General features: G+C 38.2%; 2 protein-coding genes across 2 annotated transcripts in view; one reads left to right on the top strand and one right to left on the bottom strand.

Annotated features, from left to right (window-relative positions):
* Positions 1–182: 182 nt before the first annotated feature.
* Positions 183–13,758, bottom strand: LOC100889919. Its single transcript, XM_003723373.3, has 5 exons — positions 13,587–13,758; positions 7,883–8,239; positions 4,403–5,791; positions 3,754–3,988; positions 183–3,400 (listed from the first exon to the last, which is right to left on the bottom strand). The coding sequence occupies exons 2-5, from the start codon at positions 8,228–8,230 to the stop codon at positions 3,087–3,089; spliced, it is 2,286 nt and encodes a 761-aa protein (XP_003723421.1). The 5' UTR covers positions 8,231–8,239; positions 13,587–13,758; the 3' UTR covers positions 183–3,086.
* A 3,212-nt stretch (positions 13,759–16,970) lies between these two features.
* LOC582724 (ferrochelatase, mitochondrial) overlaps positions 16,971–20,545 on the top strand; it is a 34,402-nt gene continuing 30,827 nt past the window's right edge. Inside the window, exon 1 of the mRNA XM_030971941.1 lies at positions 16,971–17,117. Within this exon, the coding sequence (XP_030827801.1) occupies positions 17,087–17,117 (31 nt within the window). The 5' untranslated portion in view covers positions 16,971–17,086. The remainder of the gene's footprint in view (positions 17,118–20,545) is intronic.

Genomic DNA, 20,545 nt, shown 5'->3' with positions numbered 1-20,545 from the left:
TCATATTGTGTCATCAGGTGTATTTCGTGCAAAAGCTATATACATCATACTTCATAATTGTTTTGTTTTTCATTCTTAATGAAATCTGTTTGTCATCAAAAACACAGATAGGTGTCATTTAAGTAATTTTGTTTGTATCATATCGTGTCATCAGGTGTATTTCGTGCAAAAGACATCATACTTCATAATTGTTTTGTTTTTCATTCTTAATTAAATCTGTTTGTCATCAAAAACACAGATAGGTGTCATTTAAGTAATTTTGTTTGTATCATATTGTGTGATCAGGTGTATTTTGTGCAAAAGCTATATACATCATACTTCATAATTGTTTTGTTTTTCATTATTATTGAAATCTTTTTGTCATCAAAAACACAGATAGGTGTCATTTAAGTAATTTTGTTTGTATCATATTAGGTCAACTTTTGTGATATTTTGCAATATATTAATTATGCTAACATTTGACTGTTCCAAATAATATGTAGATAGATATTCATATAGCCATTTGTAAGCGCTTCTGACAAAATCATGCAGAATGTAAGATTTGTAATCGTAATTATATGTCTCAATGGCGAATTAAATTTCTAGTTATTATTATTATTACTAGATATAAAAAATTAGGAAATGCACCTCTCACTCCTTAAGTCTATTTGTTTCTGTTGAGTAACTGCATGTGTTTCGATTTCAAACAAATTTTGAAATTAGTTTGCTGAACAACCAGTGACATTATTATTGAGTTTCATTGCATTTCAGTACAGTCAAGTAAGATTACAGAATGGCAACCATGAAGGGTCACTGTACAGTGTACAGTGTGTAGATAACCTCGTAGATGGGGGAGAAAATAAACTCAGCAAATTTTTCAAAGATATCAAATTAGTGAATGTTGCCTTTGGTAAGGGTTCTCTTACCCAAGAATTCACAGGCAAGGCATATTGTACTTTCAAATCAATACATGAGGCTGGTCAAGCTTTAGCAATAGACGGAAAGACATGTGAGGGAAAAGAGCTGAGGAAAAAGAGCTAAGTATAAAAGAAGTACTGAGATCAGCTCTAGTGCTCAATACAGGAGTAAAAGCGCATAGTTCAGGATATGAATACACAAGTAGTCCTACAAACTCCGGAGAAACTATCTCTGTTCTCTGGGGATACCAAAATTAAAGGAGGGGAGGTTCCCTTTGAAATCTGGAAATACAAAGTAGAATGCTTGTCACATGACAAAAATTACAATGAAGAAGCACCCGGCCTCATGGTTAGGCACTCACTCAGGGGTGAAGTGGGCCAAATTGAAATACACATGGAGGCTAGGGCCACAGTGACTGACATTGTGGATAAGTTGGAAGGCCTGTATGGCACTGTAGAGTCTGGGGCAGTCTTACTTCAACAATTGTATGGGGCTAAACAAGGACCCCTGGAATCGATTGCTTTCTATAGTGGAAGACTCCAATTAGCAATCCACAAAGCCGAACAGAGAAGGGGTATTTCCCCGACAGCGCGAGAAGAGACCCTCCGTGTCGTATTTTGGAAGGGTTTAACCAATGATAAGGTGAAACATGCAATTCGCCATAAGTATGAAACACTATTGGACTTTGATGAATTAATGAAGACAAGGGAGGGCAGCAGAACAAGAAGCTGAAGACTTTGACAAATTTCACTCCTCCCCCACACCAACTCCCAAAAGTAGACCCCCTAGCAACCAATTCAGGGCCCAGGCTTATTCGAGTACCACAAAAGCAAGGTAAAAGAATTGGAGAAGCAACTCCAAAATATAGAAAACAGGGAGGCAGAGTAACTACAACCTAAGGCAAAATAGTCCCCGTTCAAATAGAGGCCCTCCTAGACATAATCAATGCTATAATTGCGATTTGCTAGCGAATGCCCACAACAATGGACAGCAGCAACGGCGACCCCACAAAGGCCTACAGCCCCACCAAGACCTACCCACCCTCCACCTTCTACCGGTACCCCCAACAGCCACAAACCCCTCCCTTCCCATATAGACCTAATGTTGATTTAAACATCGACAGACCTCTGGCTTGCAGAGTGCATTACTGCATGACTTTTCATGTCCTGTTGCCAAGTTTGAACTTCACATTCTTGGCCTTCTATACAAACTTCTCCCGAGTGCGAGGCGCAACAAAGGACTTTATACTATGGAAAGTTTGAGGAGTTAAAAAGAAGTGGGACTTACCGAATAGCTTATTGGAGAGAAGGAGAGACTGATGAGGCCAACGCAGAAGATTACAATGTATCAAAGTAAGACCATGCTGCAGATCTCATCTGTGGAGATCTCGCCTTATCATAAATCCTTTCAATGGTCAAGATTGGGTAAAGATTGCAGGCGCCGCGCACACGATCATCCACCATCATGCTCCCCCAAAACACACAACCGCTCAAAGAATACTAGTATTAAAACAATAATAATGGCGGCAGCGTTGTTTCGGAATTAAACAAGATGGCGGCGGACGGTCTGCTGGTGGCATCATAGACTAAGTGCACAATAAGCGTGTAGCGAGCGAAAGTGACCATCCAATGTAGTTAAATTCAGTGAACTTGTGAGTGAATGCGTGCGACATACAGCGCCGTACAGAGCTGTGTACGGAGGCCATGTGTAGATTGACGGCATACGTTATAATGTACTTATTTTTTATCGTTTCCCGTAACCATTTGGTTGTTTACCGTAACGCCAGAACAAGAGCTAAAGGTTGGCATCTTTGATATTGCCATAGTCACAATTAGATTTGTTAGAGATATCAAATTTGTTAATGTCATAAGTCAAAAGTTTTATGAAACGGGCCCCTGGACCTATAAAAAAGTAACTTACTTTTAAAAAGCCTTTACTGCGGGTCTATCACATTTCATTCTGCACTTAAATGACAAAAATTTCATATTAACTAAAGGCTTTTAAGTCTACATCATACATTTGCAATAACCAAAGACCTTTATAAGATTTTAATCCTCTCGGACACGTCACAAATACATAAATGATTTGGTGCTGTCACAAACACAATATGAACTCAAACTTACTTGCATATTGATTACATCAACCTACGCCTCAACATGAGGGTACAATATGCACAAAAATTGTTTCTCCTATGAAAAATCAAACATAAAATGTAAGAATCCGACTGAAATACCAGACACAATAAGCAGCACCGCAGTTGACGCAACAACCCTCCACACAATACCCTGGAGATAGCGCATACCCCAGTCATGCACATAGCCAGGATTGCGACGGGACGCGAGGAAGTCCACCTGGTTGCGGTTGTTCTGGTAACCCATACGGTACCACGGAGGAAGGTTGGAGTTGCCCGGTAGAGGGAAGGAGCGGTTCAGAGTACGACGTTCCATCTGGTGCCGGTTCTCAAATTGGCGAGGGAAGAGCTGTTTCACAGCGGATGTCAGTTCTGTGGTAGGAAACGATAATCACAAAGGATAGCAGTACAGCCTTATTCATATAAACAACATTCAAGTAAAGGACTACTTGATCCAAAATCCTAGAACTGGCATACACATATTAAGTCCAAAATAAACTAATTTAAAATTTAGTTGTTTTTAGTTGCATTAAAGATATCTTTTTATACTGGCTGCCCCTGGCCATCAAAGCTCTGTTACTTTGCCTACCAAATTGCAGGTGAAATAAGCCAATCTAAATAATTGTGATCATACAAATTTTCTTCTATGCAGGGATAAGATAGAGAAATTTGTGAAAAGAAGGTTATGGTATCATATTTGAACACAACTTGAGAGTGATACTCACGATCATGCAGCTTAACGTTCCTGATGGTAGTCCGGCAAAGTGGACAGGGGGTGACCACCGGGTGGAAGCGTGTCACCTGACGCAGGCAGGGCTCACAGAAGATATGTTCACACGGGAAGCAAGTGTGGGGCTGGTAGTAGATATCCAGACACACCGAGCATGTGGTGACCTCCCGCAGTGAGCTACCAGCACAACGTGGTCCAAGCAGTGAGTACAGGCCTGCTGCACTGATGTCCTAGATCAGAAGATATCAGACCAATGATAACAATGAACAAATGTGCCCCATAAGATCAAGCTGAAAAGTAAAGAATAGTATTTCATACAGGTACACAAATATAATTATTCATCTTCAAGAATCTCATAGGACAGAATTTGTAATCTAAGCAGGTGGTAAATCCATTTGATAACTGACCTTTTTTGATTGTTTAAAATGATAATGATTATGCATGGATCTTATTAAAATTGCCAGTAATCTATAGTACTCTAATCTTTATTTCATAATCCTACACATGCTTGGTGTTGCATGCTGAACTAATTTTCCACATTATACAATTGGTAAAATTTTATGTTCCATTAAGATTTTCATTTTTCAAGAGTGCGAAGGTTGACAAATATCTGATTACTTTGATGGGCATGCATTAGTCTTTACCTGAATGGCTGATTCTTCCTCAGCTCCAAGTGTCTGTCTTTCCAACCATCTCTCGTACCTCCTCTGTTTCCTTCTCTCCTTCTTCTTCCTGTTCCTTTCTCTTCTCTGCTCTCTAGGACTCCTCTGCCTTGCACCACTTAGTGGTGCTACCATGATATCATCTTCATCATCTGAGTCTCTACCAGATGTGCCTTGGGCGGCAAGAGACATTTCTCTCTGTGTGGGTGTGGTTCTGTCAGGTTGTTCTGAAGATTGAAGGACTGGTGAGTAAAGGCTTGGAGGTGAAGGAGTAGGAATCCTGGTTCTATCTGAAGAAAATGTACTGGTAATGAGTGGCCTAAGGAATGCTGGACTGTTCTTGAAGATGTTGGCAGAAATATCAAGTGATCTGGAGTTGGAGACGATTGTAGAACTAGAACTGCCACTTGAAGATGACTGACTTGGGCAATATTGCACTCTTTCATCATGGCTATCATCATCATCAAGCTCGTCTGAATGGTTATCATATTGCCATGTCTGCTCTTGCTGATTGTGTCTTTGGTTTTGATTTCTATAAGGACTAAAATTATCACTGGATGTACTGGGTTGGGATGCTGTCAAGAGGTTTTGAGCCACTCTATTGTTTAGTCTGTTAGTGCCTGCAACATAGGCAACACTTCTCTCTTTGGGTGAATTTTTCATTGTTGCATCAGAATCATTTCTTGCATGTCCGCTATCTATTCCAAATGGAACATACTTATCAACAGGAACAGTTCCTCTGTTTACCCTACAGCGGACACCATCAAGATCACCTGACTGCAAACTGAAAATGTTTTGTAATGATCCTGCAGTAGGTCTTCCTATTCTACAATTAGAAGATGAGGGTTGACGGGGTTGTTCTGCTGATGAACTTGTTGTGCGGCAGGTGACATGGTGTATCTGCTGTTCCAAAGGCTGGGATAAAGACACAGCTCTTTGGTAGTTGGCTGAGACGGGTAGGTTTGACAAAATCTCTTCGTCTGATGCTGAGGAGAATGTTTCTGGCAAGAATTGTCTTGAGGTTTGGTCTGTTAGCAAAGGCAAGAGAGATGCTGAAGTGACAGGGATGGCTGAATCATTGTCTGATGGATGCGGGAGACTCTCTGCTCCTCCTACTGATATTTCTATCTGTGCTGAAGAAGTTGTTTCATCAGGGTCGTTGCTCTGGCTAACATCTCGTGGGTTTTGAGGCATGGGACGAATCCTGGCAACAACGGGTGAGGAAGACTCACAATCCACTCGACTCCTCATGACGTGAATGTGAGATACTTTTTTACTGCTGTCTTGTAGCTTGTAGGGTGTGACAAAGTCAAATGAACCGAGACGACCATGACATTTAGGGCACGACAGCTTTCCCTTTTTCCACTGGAACTGCAAAAAATTATGCCAGAGAAATCAAAGAATCATAGAAAAGTCATAACATTGCACTTATTGTGTGCCAGTTGTTTCCTTTTCATATTTTGCAGAGATAAGAAAAAAGGCATAAGACTAAAGATTGTTATACTAGCAAAGACAAAACTATTAAAAAAAAATAAGCAGGGCTTACCCTCCTTCCAGCATTCAGATACTCAGATGAAGTCACAAAGAAGAATGAAGTGATATTTTCAATCCAAAACCTTATTGAACATCCTCACATTATGTACAATATACATGTATATGCACATGGATTTCCTGATTACAAATACTACAAATACAGTACATGAGCATTAGGGAAATTTCCCATTGCTCCATATTTACTGATGCAGAGTGCTTGGCATGTAGATGTACATGTAATTGACCAAGAAGATACATAGAGCATGAAGCCCAAGAGAGAAGGTGCTGCCAAAGAACCCTACTAAAAAGTGATTTGATACTCATATGGGAGGGCATTATAAGTCCCTTGTACCTTTGGGTCAGGAGTGAATGACTTGTCATGGCTACAAGAATCGGTTCAGACATATAGATGTTTATGTTCATCATTTTCTGTGTGAAATTTAATGGGCACTTAAGTAACGTGTTAAAAATTATTTACTGATCTCTATTCTTCATATTTTCTTTGGAAACAAGGCTAGGGATTGTCCTTTCAAACTTGAGAAAATTTCAGATTTATGTGACAATTGTTTTAGCACTTATCTCCCCAATTGCCTGTACCGGTAGTTCACTATTTATCAATAAAGATATTTTGTTTCTTTTACATGAATGAGCTAAAGAAAAGGTAATACATTTTTTCTTCATTATACCAGGAGGATCTTAATGTCTTTCACATACACTGTAAATGATTTGTTTTTACACTCGGTGCACATGTAGGTTACTAGGTATGAGTACATACCATTAGTTGTCAAATCGACTTAAGTGATTGCAATCATCTAAATAATAGTCTGATTTTGAAAACCTTTTACTGAATGGCACAAAGATTCAATCAGTTTAATTTTGGCCACTACAAGTAGTGGGTTATTGATGTAAAAAAAATGCTCTAATAATAATAATAATAATAATAATAATAGCCTAATAGTCCACTCCAAATTTTATTAAACCGAAACAGAAATTCTTTTTGCCCAATTGATCGTGAGCCCGGCAGCCACTGAGCAGCCCCAGATTATGTACCTGTTTCAGCTCATTGTATGTATGTATGTTATTGACAAAAAAAGATAGATGTCAGTCAATCACTCAATAGTGTCACAGTGAAGTCTAGAAGGTAAACAGGTTTCTTGCATAATGTTAATACAAGGACACTGCTAATGCTTAAATTTCACAGATAGGACATACATGTACATGACATATTCTTAATTCCTGCAAAGTTCTACAGAATTTGATGTTGGGTGCAAAAGGGACCGTATATTTAATACAAGCACCGTAACTGATGTGTGTATTGATCGGAGATTTCAATCTTAGATATACTTTAAAACACTATAAATACATTCACTTAAACTTTGAAAGTTGAAAAAGGAATGGCATAAACTAAGGTTGCCAACATATAGTAAGCTTTTTACAGTGTGGAATGTCATTCATGTGGTATCAGAAATCAGATCATGTGATAACTCATTACAGTATGCTAGCTGCTAATAAGAAATACGAGGCATGCAAGTTCCATGAATTGGTCTCTTAAAAAGTGAAATTTATATAAGTACAGACAAAATCAGACTATTATTTATGATTGCAATCACTTAAGTCGATTTGACAACTAATGGTTGTTATTTTCCCACTTAAAGCCATTTTCAAGCCCTTTTGTTTTGAGAGAAGTTCAAGATTAGTACTGTCTTTCAAATGTCGTTGTAATTTAACGTTTTCATTTTTTGGCCCGCAAATGGGACATAGTACTATTAACAGCTCATCTAAAATAGATTTTCAGTCGCAGTAATACAAGGAACATGTGTGTGGCACTGACGAATACTAGCCTAAATAAGTCAAAGGTTAGTAGTTCAAATGAAATGCTGTTGTTTACATGTATATGAAATATGAATGGTGAAATAAATAATTACAAACCTTATCCAATGTTCTCTGAACCCAAGGAGGCGTTGAGTCTTCCTTGATGAACCATAGTGGGTTGGGTCCGGCTAAGACCGGGCCATATGGAGCAAGTACACCATTAGACGACCCACCTGTCTTCCCTTGGGTGAGGAGTGCATTGAAGCTCTTGGCCGAGCCCTGCATGCTGCTGGCTAGAGACCATGTCGGAGAGGCTGCGGCTGACTGGCCCAGTAGACATTCTGGTACAGAGCTAACTGCGTCCTGGTGATGATAGGTGCTTGTATTGAGGACACAAGAGCTATCAAACAACTGCTGTCTACAAAGTCTACACCTGTATGTCACCCTCTCCCCTGTCCTGTCCATGATGCCTTCCTGAAAAATAAAACAAGAGCAACACCGTTCACCGCCCTGCTGTACTAAGACGCTTTCTATAACCACATCTACATGTCATATAGTATTTGGGGTGTAACAACAGAGTCGTTGGCTCCACACAATGCAGGCTTTATGGTAATTGGGTCAAGGCTCCCTACAGGAAGAGTACACAGAATCCATGGGTTGAACTCTATGAACTTGGCATTGCTAGGGGTATAGACTAGGGGTATAGACTATAGTGTGAATCATCACAGGATACAGGCCAGTAAGACAAGCTTGGAGGAAACATCTATCTCAAGTATGTAAGACATACAGACATGGAATGGATTAGAGTTGAAGAGGAAGGGCAGTAGGAGGGCATACATTTGTATGTACATGGATTTTTTCAAGCCATCCCAATATGGTGCGGCAAAGCAAAATAAATGTTATTATTGACTGTCCCACACACAAATGTGAAGTACTACATCTTGTACTTCATCTGAGGCTTTTTTTTAGCAGAATAGATATGCAAATTGTACCATATACATGAGGGGATAACAAGGAAGGCTCCAGCATTTACCTCCTTTTGACAGCTTGCCTCTTCTCCAAAATTATTGATGACAACAATAATGATTATAATAATAATATTAATACAAGAAATAGCAATGTAATACAATTAACTACATGAAATGACCAAGGGTTTACCATTAGTCTACATACCGGTATGTGTAGACGAGTTTGATGTTTAAACATTTTACCAACCAGTATCAAATGTGCAACTTGGTTGTTACTTGTTTTTTATTTTTTTATTTCTTTGTTTTTAACCAAAACCAAAGTGATTAAAAAAATATATATTTCTCTCAGATCAGTATGTCATCGGTAATTGGGCCTAGAGGTGGTCTAGAAGTGGAATTGTAGTTTCCCATATCATTTTCATCATGAATTAGACATTTCAGGAGTGACACATACTTCGGCACTGCTGTGAGGCACAATAAATCTTGTAAAATTAATCGCCCCTTTACATAACATTTTCAAAATGCACTGCAACTTTCATTTGGTTGGAGTCATGACATTAGAGTCATCAAATTCATGCTTGTGATCCTAAAATACAGAAGCCCTTTAACACATTTATAGGTACCAGTACTTGCATATTCACTGTATGAGGTATTTGTTGGATAAAGTTTCATTTTTTATGTCAACACTTCATACATGTACATGTACACGTTCAGTACACCTGTACATGTGAGCATAAACATATAATTGGTTAAAATTACACTGCTGTCTTTTCTTCAGAACATGACACTGTTCTTGCTATTTTAGTGAGATCGTTTGAAATTCACTACAGAAAAGTGTGATCATAAGAGTAATTCACTACAGATACAGAAATACACAAATATTTTATTTTAATTCAATCTACAAAACTGTATGGTCACAGACAGTAGGGCTCTGTATCACAAATTGGCAATGTTAATTTGATAAAAGTTTGTTCTAGTTGCCTGAGCACTAAAATACATAAGTGTGTGATGCTGGGGAAGGGGGAGGGGGAAAGGGGAGCGGGGGATAGGAGGACAGGGGAGAGAGGGAAAGGGAAACGAAAAAGGGGAGGGGAGGGGAGAGGGGGAGGGGGAAAGGGAAAGAGAGAGGGAAAGGGGAGAGGAAGGAGAGGTAGAGGGAAAGGAAAAAGAGGGAGAAAGGGGAGGGTAAAGGGAAGGAGGAGACCCCCCTCCCCAATGCATTTTGAAAATTGTATTCAACATACTTATTCAAGCAGCAATTTCTTGTCACATTTTGAATATGATAACAAAGCAATCCTTTTCAAGGAAACATTTCTATTAGTGTACTATACTCTTCCATACCGTACTTAAATATATACAAGGCTGAAAGAGTGCAAAAATCATTTTTCATCATTATCAGCTCTCAATATTCTCTTTAAAACTCCTAGAATGTTTTACCTAATCTGTTTCTTTTTAAAATTCTTAGAAGCTGAATGCGAGCGACGCGGATGGAAATTTCCAGTCCCAATGAGGGAAACCGTGGTAACTTCATTACTAAACGAGAAGTGTTATAAATACATTTGGCACAAACATACATTTTCATCACTCAACTCTTCAACAATATATACCGGTAGTGCACATGCACACATCCACATACTGTACACAGTGCAAGTGTCAAAGACTAAGCAAAAATGGGGCTGTTTTTTTTCCTCACAACTTCATTTAGGGTGCTAGACTGGGTTTTCCATCTTCAGGTTTGTCTGTTGAAATATCAAATGTATGTACACTGACCTACACTGTATACTCACAACTTTTTTTAAATTGTTCTTTAAAGTTTTCAAGTCCCTGTCCTTACAATGAATTATCAAAGTCATGTACATGTACAATGTAGACTAGATCTTTCAGATGGCATTAGTTTAGGAGGGCGGTTCCTGTGCCCCTCCCCCCAACCTACAAGTTGAAGTCTCCCTGTTTTGTGGCCACACTAGAAATATATAACAAATTACTTTTCTCTACATTGTACTTGCATAAAATAATACAAGATATCTATAAGTAAAATCTGTTGTATGTAGGTACAGTCCTCCAAACTATAACTCTGGGCCCAAAATAATTTCAGAATTTTGACAGAGGGCTACTGAATACAGATCCCTCAAAAATTAAATCTGGGCCCCAAGAGAAAATTCAGTTTTGAGCTCTAAAGTGAATGTCGAAAAAAAAGTTTACCCAACTGTGGTAACTTCTAATTAAAAAGTTATAACCTGTATGACCTTGAATCATATTTTATTGTAAAGAAGAACTTATACCCTGTCTAATGATACCATTTTCAAATTGTGCTGCCAAGGATGACTGAACAGCAGGATTTTCAAAAACTATTGTCAAAATCCTCTTGTACTAAGTCCGGCTGAAGCAATGAATGTGGGTCAAAGCTACATGTATTATGTGTGTTTTCATTCCAAAACAATTGCTCTTTTATTTACTTTGACTATAGGCAGTTAAAAAAGTGTAAACATCAACTCAAACTTATCTCAAAGAAATGCTTATTACAAGCAAAATTTATTTATGATTCTTTTCGTTCTGATGATTACAATCTTGACTTCATTCGCATCCCTTGTTTCAAGAAACCTTCTTATAGAGTGATACAAAGTGGATCAAGTTTATCAGGATTTTTTCTTTTTAAATCTAAGTCTGCTGTCAATTTTTTATTTGACGCATATTTTTATAAATATTTTTTCTTGCCTTTTGGGTTAAGTACATAACCTTTGAGTTTTTGATCGCAATTCAAGATAAACACCTTTAATATCCCCCTTATGCATGTTAAATGGCGCAGTGTACAAGTGAGCAGAGAGAACTTGGATATCATGACACAAGAAGTTAGTAGGCCATCTAAAATAGTTAAAGGTTATCCTGTCTATAGAAACAATGTTCTGTGAAGCCTAGTTACATTGCATCATTTTAAATAATGAAATACTGAAGCACGAAGCACAATTTAACTTTTAAAAGGATTTAAGACCAAAGAAGCAAATGCACATTGCCTGACCCACATTGATTCCAAACTGGAACAAGGCAATTTTGACAACACTTTTTAAAGACCCTGGTGCTCATTCCCCCATGGCAGAAATATTATGACAGCACACCAAGCCACCTGGAGGCCCAATTTTAATCCCGAGTCACATGATTCACCATGCTGACTTTAACTGCTATATGTTGATTAATCAGAGTAAAAATACTTCTAAAATTTGCAGGAGCACTTTTAGAATATGGTGTCATATTATGCATGCAATTTTCTCACATTAATATTCTTCTTCTTTGGGTAACGTCTACATGTACCTCCTACACAGTTGAAGATTCTTGCAGACTGATATTAAGTATCTATATATATATGTATTCAATTGTTTTTTACCAGAGCTCTGTTTCAATTTACCAGAGTACTTTTGGATCTTTTGAGAGCTATATAGCCTATATTGCTCACCAATCCCATGTAATTTTTTTCACAGTGATAAACGCATTGTAAAAACTCCAGCCTCCAGATTACATGGTATCCCTGGTCCTCGTGCATACATGTACATGTACTTGCATTTAATGAAAGCAGAAATTCAGAGAAACAAATGGCAAAAATAGACAGTTACAGAAATATCAGACAATAAGAAAATCATATTTCATATTCTGATTAACAATAATTTAGGAAACTGAAGGCAAAATAACGATTAATTAAAGTGTTTCTGATGTCAATTCCTCACTTTTCATCAATTGTTATTATAATTTGATTTCATAAATTCCTTATATTGTACTCTGGCAAAAGATTTTGTCATGCATTTGTAATGTATTTATGCACCACCTTCAAAAAATAAGTTGATCTGCATGTACATGAGATGGAAATCCTTAAACATAAAATATGGCATGGATTGTCATAAGACATCTATATCGCACATTAATTTTTTTTAATTTGACCACACATTATGCAAACAGACTCACAAACTGTCTCTATATAAGTCAACTCAAACAGACAAGTCTATAATGTATAAAAATTTTAAAAATTCAAATCGGACAAAACGTTAAATTGAGCCTTGAGGCCCTGTACAGAGGAGTCACCACCCAGTGGCGGGCAGGTAAAAACATGTTAATGTTAACTCTATTTGGAGACGGGCCCCCTCCCCTGGTGCTCAAGGGGGGGGGGGGGGGGGGTACGATATTTAAATTTTTGAGGGAAAAAAAACAAATTAGTGCTCACAAACACCCCCCCCCCCCCCAACAAGCGAATTATCGGCCGACGCAATTTGCAAATTTTCGGGACAAAAAAAAAAAGATTGCTCAGGTGACGCAAAAAAAAGTAAAAAATACATGTATTAAAGTCCTAGACTACATAGACTAGACCTAATAATAATATCCTTTAATGATTGTCCTTGTACATACAGCTCACAGGGGTACGAGAATATCACTTTTAGTTTTAATTCTGGGGGGGGGGGTGCAGAATTTAGTCTAGATCTAGAATTAGTCTAGATCGAGATCTATTCTAGACCTATCTGTTCATGGGAGGATGATGGGAGGATGATGCAGGATATTTTAGGACAAGTTTTACATGTCATGTGTACATTGTTTTGTAGGTCCTCCTAGACGAAGGAAAAAAACCTAATTAAATGTAGGTCAGTGCTATAAGTTTCATGAAATTGTCAAAAGACACACATTTTTATGTTCGACCACACATGATGCTGCACATCCAAATTCAAAATCAACAGACACACATCCAGACAGACACACATCCAGAAAGTCACACACAAACTGTCTCACAAAGCTGTCAACACATTAAAGAAAATAATAATAATTTAAAAAAATAGGTCTACAACTAAATTACGACTAGACTTAGGCTTGTTACTTACATGCACAAGGCAAATCAAGAAGAGAAGACAGTTTGTGCCATTGAATAAGAGCTAACACTGATGAAACTTGTATTTTCTGCTCTAGTCAGAGCCAAAAGAGAGAGCCAAAAGACAGACGGCGCGGTGGTGTGGGTCTAGATTTGTTGTTTTTTTGCTCTCGATCTCTGACAATCACCCATCTCCAGATCGACCAATAGACAACCCGACCCAGTTGACTCCCTCCAACACACCTGTTCGACCCAATCAACTTGAGTGTATATAGCAGAACTCCCTGCTAGTAGTTTTATCGGCTCAATTTACTGTTACATTTTCATGTATTTATCTAAAACGATTTGTATCATCATTAAACATAGGAGTTTAGTGCATCTGTTGAGCTCGGGGACTTTTTGACCTTCCATTAATTGATATTAGAGAAAGATAATTCGTTGTTCCATTCTCGACCCTCAATCCTTCTCTGAATTCAGATTCCCCCCTCCAGCGCAAAGCGCAGAAGCTTAACATTTCATTAAGTTATTAGAGAAAGAAGACGATTCGTTGTACCGTTCTCGATTCTTAATCATTGTCTGAATTCAGTTTCCATACCCCTCCCGCGCGAAGCGCGGAAGTTTGACGTTTCATTAAATCATTAGAGAAAGAGTACCGTTCTGGACTCTTAATCCTCCCCCCCCCCCCTCTCCCGCGCGAAGCGCGAAAGCTTTGCATACATGCCAACATCAGTTGAAAATCAGAAATCTGTACAAATTATGCTATTTAAAAAAAAAAGAGGAACAATCCTAACTCTCCTATTCAATACTACAGACAAATTTGTACAGGAAGAGGAACACCTGCATTAAAATGATAATTATCTTCTCCCAAAAAGAGGAATGTTCCTCTTTAATCTGAAAAGTTGGCATGTATGGCTTTAACGTTTCATTAAATTTTAGAGAAAGAAGACGATTCGTTGTACCGTTCTATGTTGTTAATCATTGTCTGAATTCAGTTTCCCCCCTCCGCGCAAAGCGCGGAAGCTTTGACGTTTCATTAAATTATTAGAGAAAGAAGATGATTCGTTGTTCCATTCTAGTACTCTAAATCCTTGTCTGAATTCAGTTTTCCTCCTCCCGCGCATAGCGCGTAAGCTTCTCACGCTTCATTAAATTATGAGAGAAAGAAGATGATTCGTTGTCCCATTCTCGATTCTTAATCCTTGTTTGAATTCATTTTCCCCCTTCCGCGCGAGGCGCGGAAGCTTTGACCTTTCATAGTTTAATGAAATTATTAGAGAAAGAATTCGTTGTTCCATTCCCGACTCTTAATCCTTCTCTGAATTCAGTTTCCCCCTGCAGCGCAAAGCGCAGAAGCTTAACGTTTCATTAAATTATTAGAGAAAGAAGATGATTTGTTGTACCGTTTTAGACTTTTTCTGCTCCTTTTTTCGTCCTATGTCCTCTTACTGCCCCTATACCGCCCCTAGCTACGCATGCTTTAAAGGGAAATGAAACAATCATGATATTGATAGCATACAATAATTAGGTCAGTAGAAATGAAAGGGGAAAAAAAGTTCTATTTGTACACCAACCATGAAATAATCGCGACCGGGAGCGTCATATCTTAGTTTTGTGTTATCGGGCGAGGGGGAGGGGAATTTATGCGGCCGGCCCGGCCCCCTATTCAATAACGTTTCCCACGCCTTCTGGAATGACCCCAAATCTCCCGATTACAGTTTTTCCCTTATTCGTCGTTACTGTCACTTAGCGCCATTTTCTTGTCTTTCCCCCTTTCTCACCCGACTTCTCTCTTCCCCTTCCCACCCCCCCCCCCCACCCACTCAGTGTTATCTAGGGTATGCGCATGTACTATGTTCCCTCTCTTAGTTTGAAAGCACCCCTTTATCTTCGGTGTGTTAAGTCAGTGCGGGCCGGATTTGTGTGTATTACGGGCCGGACTTTGTTGCGTGAAAAGTAACCCTTTATCGGAAATTTTGGGAACACAAAATCGGTCCCTCCGACCCCGGAGTGGGAGTGAAGTGGGGGGGGGGGGGGGGGAGATCTTCTTCTTTTTATTTCTCTCTCTCTCTCTCTCTTCTTTCTTTTCTCTTCTCTTTTCTTTTCTCTTCTCCTTTCTTTTCTCTTCTCCTTTCTTTTCTCTTCTCCTTTTTTCTTCTCTTCTCCTTTTTTTTTTTTTTCTCTTTTTTTTTTGCGCCGCCAATAGGGAGGGCCGCGGCCGTTTCGCCCCCCCCCCTGGATCCGCCACTGGCCTTTGAGATGAAGCGAGAGGAATATAAGTGAGCAAAACATAGCATCAAAAGTATCACCTACTTCAAGATAAAAATGGCATTGATACCAGTGGAGGATCTGGGGGAGGGGGGGGGGAGGGGGGAGGGCCCCCTCCCCTGGCAAAAAAAGCAGGTAAATTTAAACTTTTTTTAAATAAAAAAGAAGACGGGCACTCCCCCTGGCTCAAGGGGGGGAGGGTGGGCGGCTGTTGATTCTGCCTTAAATATTTACTCCCCCCCCCCCCCCGCTTATTCGCCGGCTGGCTGATTGGGCTCTAAATATTTTCTCACAAATTTGGAAGAAAAAAACAAATTAGTGATTAATAGGATCTTGATTGATAATTATTTGCAATCTAAACAAACGAAGAAAAGATTTAAAATTATACATGCTTTGCTATACAGGATTATAACAGTTGTTCCCTTCAAAGATCTTCTTTCCTCAACATATACCCTTTCGTACTTTAAGACTAGCTAAGCAAAGGCACTTTGTGCACTGTCTCCAGCATGTCTAGTGGGTATCTGAAGGAGGGGGCATTGGTGGTAGTACGTGTCATGGGCGGCCCTCGGAAGGAGAGTGGAAACTGGAATGGGTTGCAAATTAAAGAGAGAGGGATGCAGGAAGTGATCGAGAGAGTGAGAATAGTAGAAAAGGAGGGTAACATGCTTCTAATTATAAAGTCTGTATGAAAATTGTCCCTGATTAATGAGGCCTGCACCCTAAGGAAAAATTATCCATGACAATTACCCACCCCCGCCCCCCCCCCCATGATATGAAAATTTAATATTTTTAAAATTATACAAGTGGACAAAATATCTGAATGGGCATGAATAATTTTGTTCATTTCAAATATAGGGACATATTGACTACTTTGCAACAAAATTGATGTGATGTCGACTGGTACCATCAGTATTCCAATTTTTATGCTTTCATAATTACTGCCATGATTCTATGCGCTCTTCCCGTCCGTCCTCTTTATTCATGTTTAGAAAAAAGTGGCGATTTTGGGGGTAGACGAATATTTTTTGGCCGATTCGTCTAGCCACCTCACGGGACTCGCAAATCATAAGATCTTGCTACGGCCGAGCGCCAGAGCGGCGGCCTCCGCTGCAGGGCTAAGGGGAGGCTAGGCCAGGGGGAATCGTAAGACATCGTACTAGTGTAGTCATACGTGTATATGCATATTACGTAAGCAAGTATTGCCGAAATCTTCACAGCTCAGGCAGTCACACGGAAGTGTTGAGGAAAATGGCTCTACTCAAGCAATTGTTTGCATTTCGTGAGTTATGAGCTGTGATTTAGACCTATGTATTGTACATTTTTGCTGTGATTTACATATAACTTGTTCGAAAAACGGCTGAACCCGGAAAAAAAAAGTTGCATAATTTTATCTTCAGTCCCACGCTATTCTAATTTGCGTTAGTTAATTAAGGGGAAGGGGACCGGGGGTTGGGTGTTCAAAATAGTTTGGGCAAGCGCAAGCTGCATTACTATCCTGGCTGTGTATTAACCACTGTACACAACTCAACTGATTTCACTAAAAATCGGTACTTTAGTGACAATTGATGACACCTAAATAGCAGTAAAATACAATTTTTACAACTTAATGATGTTAGAATCTTAGAATTAGACTCTAATTCTAAAAAGAATAATTTAAAAAAATTCAAATTGTAAGTCTAGTGTCAAATTAGACCGAATTTTTCTGTCTCTTTCGTTCGTTAGCCTCTGATTTATTTAGGTAGGTCAGCTCTCTTTTTAGAGACAGAACATCCCTATACGCTGTAGTGGACGTGCGTTTGTGTAAAGAAACGTTACACAAAACTTGGCCAAACTTAATCCCTAATTTTGATATTTTACCGGATGCATATCCGATGTATTTATATCCCTAAATTATCTACATGCTTAACTACTTCGGTTCCACTTACCAACTTGACTACTTCGATCCGTTTAATGGTCCCTTTTCAGGAAATTATGGGTCAAGATCGACATCCATGAAGAAAATCTTTACCTTTACCTTTACCTTTACCGCAAATACTGGAAGAATGCTGAGACAGCAGTCGAGCTTCCAGGTCTATCTTCTTGGTCTATCTTCTTGAACTCATACTCTTTAATAATAATTCTCATTATATGCAAGGGAGGCAGAGGGGCAAGAGGTTGCATCTTGACTGGACAATGTAGCCGGGTTGCGTCTCTTCTAGTCTACGCCGAAGGCAAAATGATTATAACGGAAAAACTGCATGTCATTACGAACTCATAGCTCGTGCACAGTTTTTCCTACCCAAATCAGAGGCTAACGAACAAAAGAGACAGAAAAATTCGGTCTAGTGTCAAATTTGCCGATCAGCAACATCGGTTCTATTTGTGTGCAGTCTATGCAATAGTGTGTGGTGTGTGTATTTGTGTATTATACCTGCCTCTCAGCAAGTATGCAGTGCTAGAGGTCAATATGCATTAGCATTGACTCTCTTTGCTTTGGTGGAGTGTGGGCAAGTTCGATCAACTCGGGATATGATCATGATGTATTTGTTGCTTTTACAAAGTAATATAGGCCCAGTCCATTCCAAAAAATAATTTACTTTCAATAGAAGCAGAAAAATCTGACTAACCAATCGCAAAAAAGTCTGTGCAAAATCGGATAACTAATAAGAAAGTTAAGAATTTTTAATGACATTAAAAACTTTGAAAATCACTAGACAAATTACGAACTCACTCATGAGTCCGTGACGTCATGTCCTCACTATCCACTAATTATTTTCTTTATATTAATGATATAAATTGTCTATTTTCTCCTTAAGAATCTTATTTCTTCACACCAGCATCCAAGTTAGATTAATAGTAATATGTTTTTGTGTGGATGCACTAATATGATGTAATTGTTTCCAGTTAAATTATCAAAAATGTGAATTTTTATAAACTATTTATATAAAAATCAATAATTATGAATATACAATATTCAGAAAATAATATAGATTCTTCAAAGTTCATAAAAGATTTTGTGAAATGTCATGCACGCAATATGACACAAATCATATAACCTGGGCAAAGGCATGGGGAAATCAAGTTTTGGGGAATAAAAAGGGAAATTAATGGGATTAAACCATATAGAGCAATTGATAAATAGTGAGGACATGACGTCACAAACTGATCTTGGCGATTTGTGTCGTGATTCTCATTGTACCATAGTTTTAGATACTTTTTCAAAAATTCATAACTTTCTTATTAGTTATCCAATTTTGCTCAAACTTTTTTTGATTGGTTTGTCTGATTTTTCTGCTTTTATTGAAGGTACTGGTAAGTTATTTTTTGAGTGGACTTGTCCTTTAACTATTATTATTAATAGTAGTAATAGTAGTAGTACAGTAGATTTAGTAGTTAGGTTTATTAATCATTAGATCTAGACTAGATCATGTAGGCCTAGGGCTAGGCCTATTTAGAATATTAATGTTATAACTATTATTCAATATTAATTATAACATATATTATGATTATTATGATTATTATCATCATCGTATTTAGGCTCCTATCTCTATTTTTCATATTATTACTAATATTGATATTAAAGATCCTTTTGTATACTAGTTTTATTGTTATGATAAATATGGAAAGTATTGTAAAGATTTAAAATGTTCGCAGAGATTTTGAAAATATTAGAAAGTGTGATATTCGATCTATGTTTTTGGTGTTCTACACAAATTTATTTATTTCAACTATTATTAAATGGACAGCAAAGTTTTTTACTACAAATGGGTTCAACTAGAAAATTTATTGTCAAAGGAATGCAGAGATACCACTTTCTAAAGGGTGCGCGCTGCAACTAATAAAGTCATAAAAACAACGATGCCTTACTTCAAACATGCGCACAGAAGTTTACAGCTGATTTATTTTTAAATGTGATCCATCAAAATTAAGGTAATTTCATAATTTGCCAGGCAAGATATCATACAATCAGATATTACCACTTCTTACTTAAAATTTTGAGGATATCTGATCTCAAAATGAATATTTCCAGACCCTTATCAGTAAGTTAATAACACTTTTTTTAAATTTTTTTTAAAGGGGGGAGGGGGGGGGTTTGCTAAAAAATACACACATAATACACGCACAACATAAATAGAGGGGAAGGGTTTCACGCCAAACCCCCCCCCCCCCCTGCGTACGTGCCTGACCATAGCAATTGTTGAGGGTAGAATGAGGAACTGTATATTTTGTCCGTCATGATCTTGGTGACTACTACCCTTCCAGCTAAATGGGCTTGGTGATTTATTAAATTTAAAATCACAAGCCTAATGGCTGGCATGTACCTATCTACATGTATTTGGAGACCTGATAAAAAAAGGGTATTTTTATTAAGGATTAGATAACCGTAAACCCATCTACAGATGCAAAACCAAAAGAACTGGCTTTGGCATCTGCCAATACGCTCCCCTTCCCATCCGCCGGAATATACACACAATCGCGGAATTAGAAGAAAAAAATTCAATAAAGAAGAAAAAATTACCACAAACGATATATTGCTTTGCTTACTTTGCTGTTTTAGTGCGTAGTGTAACATAAAGATGTTTTGATTTTGGATGCTTTATTTTAGTGCACTAATTTGTTCACTTCTTGCATGTTCAATGCTTATGCCATCTAATCAAGTGAACTGATTAGCACACATTTTGTCATTTTCCTTTCTTTATTTTATGTTTGTACATACCTCAATCTTGT

Source organism: Strongylocentrotus purpuratus, unplaced genomic scaffold, assembly GCF_000002235.5.
Source record: "Strongylocentrotus purpuratus isolate Spur 01 unplaced genomic scaffold, Spur_5.0 spur5_scaffold_6, whole genome shotgun sequence".
Taxonomy (NCBI): Eukaryota; Metazoa; Echinodermata; class Echinoidea; order Camarodonta; family Strongylocentrotidae; genus Strongylocentrotus; species Strongylocentrotus purpuratus.
The sequence above is the reverse complement of the archived record's forward strand: the minus strand, read 5'-3'. Positions and strand labels throughout refer to the sequence as shown.